Source organism: Pinus tabuliformis, chromosome 5_2 (assembly GCF_031772625.1).
Source record: "Pinus tabuliformis cultivar Carrire ecotype Pingquan chromosome 5_2, CPIR1, whole genome shotgun sequence".
Lineage (NCBI taxonomy): Eukaryota > Viridiplantae > Streptophyta > Pinopsida > Pinales > Pinaceae > Pinus > Pinus tabuliformis.
Genome location: NC_142306.1, coordinates 923,869,025 through 923,875,315, shown reverse-complemented (window position 1 = coordinate 923,875,315; position 6,291 = coordinate 923,869,025). Strand labels below are relative to the sequence as shown.

Here is a 6,291-nt window from a genome sequence, read left to right as displayed (position 1 = left end):
CTGTCTCCATGTGGCTCTTGATGCACTTGCTTGAAATAGTTTAGTATTTCGCTTTCAATTTCTTCATGTGTTTCTACCTTAGCCCCCTGCTCATTTTGAATGTGAGTTACATTGTTATGCATTATGCGTTGGATGGTGGTACTATGAAATTTTTTTATTTTTTTTGGCCATCCTTAAGCCATCTTTTTCTTGATTTTTGCCTCCATAACGTTTCTTCCTGTTTGGCCCTATCTGTGATTTGCACCTCAAGAACTTTTTCCTATTTTGACAGGTCATCGGAACGGCCTTCAATGATAATCCTCTTCTATAGAAGTTTCATATCTTGATCGAGGGTGTTCTAAGCCTGGAAAATATTACCAAAAGAAGTGTGATTCCAATGTTTGATCTTGCCTTTGAGATGCTTGAGCTTCTGCTGAAATTGAAACATCTTTGAACCACTTGGAGGGGAGAAATTGTTCCATTTTGAGTTAATTAAGTTGTTGAAATCCGGATGGGACATCCAGAAAGCCTCGAAGCGAAATGGTCTTTGGATCGTGTTGCCAGGATGAGTCCATTGAAGGGAGATTGGCCAGTGATCAGATCCCGAGTAAGGCAAGATGGAAGCAGCAAAGTCTCCTCCAATATGAATAGCGTTGTCTGAAAGCAAGAATCTATCCAAACGGGAGGCGATCTGATGCAGCCCTGCTCTTTTGTTGCTCCAAGTAAAGAGTCCATTATTGAAAGGCAGGTCAATAAGCCAGTTGTTCTGAATAAAGTCTTTTAGGGGTTTCCCTTCCTGATTTCCTCTGTTCCTGCCTCCCCTTTTTTCTTCCAGCCTAGTGATCATGTTGAAATTGCCCCCTGAAATCCATAATGGGTGCGGCCTATCAGTGTTGATAGCTGAGAGGGTGTTCAGGATTTCTGCTTTATGCATAGCCTCCTGGGGGAAATACACATTGGTTAAAAGCCCGTGTATATTTGTCCCTATGATGTGAAAAATTGCTTGGATGAAATTCTTATTTGCATGGATGTTGTTGAGCCTAATAGCTTGGGCGTCCCATAAGATTGCAAGGCCTCCAGATGCCCCATTGGCATCCACGGCAGTGGTGAGACCTCCTGGCCAGACTTTTGCTGCAATTCTTTCCAGAGCACTTGAATTGCATTTGGTTTCTTGCAAGAAAAGGATTTGTGGTTTTTCTTGCATAATCATGTTTTTAAGTAGTCTACCTTTCCCTGGGCCATTGAGCCCTCTGATATTCCATGATATTAACTTCATTGGGAAGGATTATGAAGGGAGTTGTAGTACTTTGTTAGCTTGGAGTACCTGCCTGACTCCACTAACATTTCTCCTATTCTGATTGTTCGTTGGAGGTCTGTTTTCCTTCCACGCTTTTTGATATCTTTGGTAATGAATCTCCCATCCCATGGGCTGCCAGTCTGAATACCTAAAGAATTTTGCCTTTGTGCCCATGAAAGAACCTCCTCCAGATTCTCTAGTTGTCGGTCTGGAATTTTGTCAAAAATTTTTGTTCTACATGCCTGCTCTAGGCCCAGAATGTCTAGTTCCCCAATATCTATACTTTTGGGTTCCTCCTCCATGTGCTGAGATTCATTTAATTCTTCAGTTAGTTCTTCTGCTATTCTGGAATCAGATTGTAAGTTGTCTACCTCCATTCCTTGAGTATTCCATGCTGGGATCTTGTGCTTATCTGAGGAGGAGGTATCGTTGGGTAGAGGATCTTCTTGGAGCGACTTGGAATCTACATGCTTCGATTGTTTGTTCTTCGTTGCCTCCTTCTCTGGGGGAGCAGGAATTTCAGAGCTAGGATCATTTTGACGAGCTAATGCTTCAAAGCTATTGCTCGTTGAAGGCTTGGATGAGCTGGGTTGAGGCATTTTGGAATTTGAAGCCGATTTCTTGTGGCTTCTCCTTCGACTGGCCACTTTGGTAAAGCCATCAGCCTCAGGCATATCTGGTCCAGCTGGGAATGAGGGTTTTTGAGATAAAGGACAGTCCCTGAATAAGTGACCCAGGGCATGACATCTTCTACACCTAAACGACACATGTTCATAATCAATCAACTGAACCCATTCAACATCGTCATGGAATAAACTTACCGCATCCGGAAGGGCCTTGTTGAGGTGCATGTAGATGCAGATTCGTGCGTAGGAGGTATATCTTCGGATTTTTGTTTCCTCTGCAACTTTTATAAATTCACCCAGAACACTACCAATTTCTTGTAGAGAAGTTTCATCCCAATACTCCACGGGAAGCGAGTACAATCGAATCCAGACTGGAGCCCAACTAAGATCCTCCTTATCAGGGTTGAAGCGCTCTACCCAGCCTCTGAGAAACAGGCCGACAACATTGAAGAAATAGGGCCCTCCATCCAGAACCCTGTTCCGGTCTTCCAGGCAGTTAAAAATGGCTGTGAAGAACCCTTTAGGCCCCAGCTGCAGGGTGATATGTCCTTTTGGGTTCCATTTCGCTGTTATCCATCCACGCAGTGCCTTCTCAGTTGGCCAAAGTCCTATGAACTTGCCTATCAGAGCATGGTTTTTGTGGGGAAAAATGCCTATGCAGGACGATCCTATCCACCTAAGGTGTGACAGTGCCTTAGCAACAAACAGAGACAACTATCTAAGTATTTCTTCCTTTATGGATTGAAAGAGAGGAGAGATCAATGGACTTACCGATGTCTTCCGTTTGTCCCTCGATCTAGATCCTCTTCTCTTTGGGTGTTCATAGCTACTTGCCTCCTCGCTTGCCCAGCTTCAAGAGAACAACTACTTGATACCTACAAGATCACAAGAGAACAGCTACTTGCGACAAGAGAAGAACACAACACAAAGATAGATATTCATATTCACAAATGATTCAGGATTAGATAAATCAAATACACTAATGCAATCACACATCAAGAAAACATCAGCATATAGGAGAAAACAAGATAGCTTTATTGATGAATAACAAGGGTTTGAGAAGAGATACAACCCTAAGGGCTCCAATCCAGCGCCTCTTCCCAGCAAATGAAATTCCTATCTTCACCCCCCTTCAGAGCATTAAGCACCCAATGATTTAGATCTCAAACTAGTAGCAATTCTTTTCAATCACAACATTCCAGCCTCTAGATCTCATGGAGGAGAGATCCATATATAGATATTTGGAGAGAGGATGAGTCAGCTTGAGATCTTACTAGTGTCCTCTCCCTCTGTCAGTTCTTGATTCCACTTGGAGGTTCTTGCTTCCACTTGGAGATTTGGAACCTCTTACTCGTCACCAATCGAATTCCCTAAGGCAATTGTCATTTTGGAAGCTTCCTGGGTTTTGACACCTTGAGGAATGAGCCTGACACATGTCCAATCTCGCTTAGCGCAGGTAGCTAGTGTTCCATTTGACATTCAACGCAGGTAGCCAGTGTAGCAGTTGACATTCAGCGCAGATGGTCAGTGGAGCACTTGACATGATCCTGATTTGACTTGTTTTGAGTGTCTTCTGGTGGAGAACTTCTGTGAATTGCTGTAGTTTGTTAGCCTTGTTCCTCTAGGGGTAGGAACAACATGTTTAGGGACTTTGGATCCCTTATATTATGGACATTTCATGCTCAATGCTGTAAGGCAGAAAAATGTCTATAACAGTTGCCCCCTAAAGTATGAGGTTGTTTATCGGGCGAAATACTTTATCAGGGGGATCCGAAGTTCATTCATTGCCGGGAGGAGACCTGTAATACAATACAATACAATACATTATTTTTCATACTGCTTTCATGATCTAGCTGAGTCGGGCATTCCCATGCTCAGCTTTATAAATACATTTTTCTGTACATAGAACAGACAATCGTCTGATGGTAGACTGATGATTTTGATGAAATCATCATCCTTTTCTGTAGGATGATTATCTGCTGCAATGCTGTACATGTCCATGTCTTTATTTCCTGAATATATATCGCAGCCCGGATGGATGAAACTAGATCCGGGGTCTTCAATCTCGTCCGATCTTCACTCGATGTACAAGTCGATCCATGTGATAATTTTCTGAAGTCGAACATGGAAAGGCATCGCTTGATTACCAGTCAATGATGTAAACTGTTAACAAGCGCGAGAGGAATCACCGATAAGGATGATGACCCTCAAGGTACTGCAGTACAATTCACGTGGTGTGAATAAAGGACTTGGCGTCGAACACCACGCAAAATCTTTCGGTCGAAGGTCATTGATGTATACCTGTCGCCGGAAGTGAGAAACTTGCCATTGAGGCATGCAAGCTTCAAAGTACTGAAGGGGTTGTTCCTAGATCAACTTCTTGGATAATGAGCTGATGTCGACAAGAAGCGATCCGTCAAGGGAGGGCCTTAATGAATCCCACATCAATGACATGGAACGGAGCTAATGATTTTGATGAGGTGAAAACGATCTATGACATATGATTCAAGGTGGCGGTCATGAAAGGATGAAGGATAATGTATGGCAGTGGATGGGACATGGTTGACTCTTCTGAATGACTTCTATTGAACATATGGCGACACTGATGCGATGGATTGGTAGCATTACCCCAATATGTGGATGGTATGGCGAGACCATGGTGATGGGACCGGTGAATGAAACAACCCAATCCGATTGTGGCACGGAGGAAAAGTGTCATGTTCAAGAGCGACTTGCTACCATCAAAGTTTTCTTGCTTCTCCCAATTTTTCCCCAGTCATTGCTGACCAATACCTCTTTATTTTTGTCAGGCTTGAGGAGGATAACATATGCTTGTTCTATAACCTGCCCTTCGGGCAAGCCCATCGCTATGTTTTAACGAGCCTAGCGATAGGGAAACTCGTTCTCGTCTAAAGACAAGTTTGTCGCTATTTAATGCATTTAATGAGTCTAACGACAAGGATAACTCGGTCCTTTTCATTTTTAGAGAGTCTGAAAAGGTACATAAAGTTAACTCCAAAAGTCCTTTTTCATCATCTAATCCCTTAAGTCCGAAAAAGTATAAAACAATACAGAAGGGATGAATTTTCGATAGTTTTAACGAGCCGAACTAAACAAGCTCTCGATCTTTTTGTGCAATAATCCCCCATGTCCAAAAAGATTAAAATCTAGAGGAGGGATAGCTCTTCCGGTCGTTTAACGAGCTGGTAGGCCAAAACTCGGCAATCTTTTCATATTTTACGAGTTAGTTGAAAAGAGCTTAAAGAAGACTCGTATTTTGAGGAACGAGTGATGAACAGGGCAGCAGAAGATTCCAGGTACGGCTTGGAATATTCCAATCACGGCAGTGTCACAAGGATGGCTTAGTGAAATCACTCTTCGCAGTTGTTCCTCAAAATGGGTAAACAATCAAATGGAGGCGAATGATCGGCCAAATGAAAAGTGGAGGTGACGGTGCAAACACGACCAAGGCTTTTATGGCTGATAAGGTTACATTCAAAATGGTTATTTACCGGAATAGGTTCATTTTTTAACGAGTTTGAATGCGCCAAAACACTGCTCGAACTTATGTTTATTTTTTAACGAGCATGAACTATGTGCTAAAACTTCTCGGATCTTGCGTTTATTTTTTAACGAGCATGAAATGTGTGCTAAAACTGCTCGATTATACCAGTCATAAGATAAGAAATGCCTCCTTGAGATTCTATTTTTTATGGAGCTTCACCTCACAAAGCTATGCTCCGCATCCTTCCTTTATGCAAGTTAGGAAACGACTAATCCAAAAAACAGATAAATAACCGCTCTTTTCTTGCAATCCAAAAGGTTTGCATGCCCCCAGGTATAAAGTACGATTTCAAGGTTACCCCTACTTCCTTTTCGCCAAAACTTTTGTTCCAACGAGAGAGGCTTACCTCTTTCAGGTTACCCAAAGATTGTTCTGTTAATCTTTCAAACTGAACACATCTTCGGCGATGCCTACCGAAATAGACAAAGGTGAGTGACCTTGTTCCGTCAAACACATAACTTTGACAAAAGAATCTTTTTCTAGAACAACCCCTCTTCCTAGACGGACGGGGTACGGACTAGTCATATTCTCCCGCAGAAATCTACTTTATACCCAAGGTTTTCTCTACCCGAAGCAGACCAGGATGCATGCCCCCTGTGTTCCAGTTACACCTTTCCGAATCACTTGCGCTCATCGGGAAGAAGAACTGGGGGTGGAGGCATCTCTTGCGTGAACAGACCATTTAAGGTTGGTATTTGACTATTTGTGATGCGTGATCCCGGAAATGAAAGTTGGTCTACGAGCTTGACCACTCTTCCTTCGTGTGGAAAACACATTACTCTAAAGAGTGAGGAGACGATGGCTCCCATGCAATATATATAGTC

General features: G+C 42.8%; 1 protein-coding gene across 1 annotated transcript; it reads right to left on the bottom strand.

The window, feature by feature from the left end:
- Nucleotides 1-337: 337 nt before the first annotated feature.
- Nucleotides 338-1,189, bottom strand: LOC149162289 (uncharacterized). Its single transcript, XM_089435142.1, has one exon. The coding sequence runs from the start codon at nucleotides 1,187-1,189 to the stop codon at nucleotides 338-340; it is 852 nt and encodes a 283-aa protein (XP_089291268.1).
- Between the last annotated feature and the right edge of the window lie 5,102 nt (nucleotides 1,190-6,291).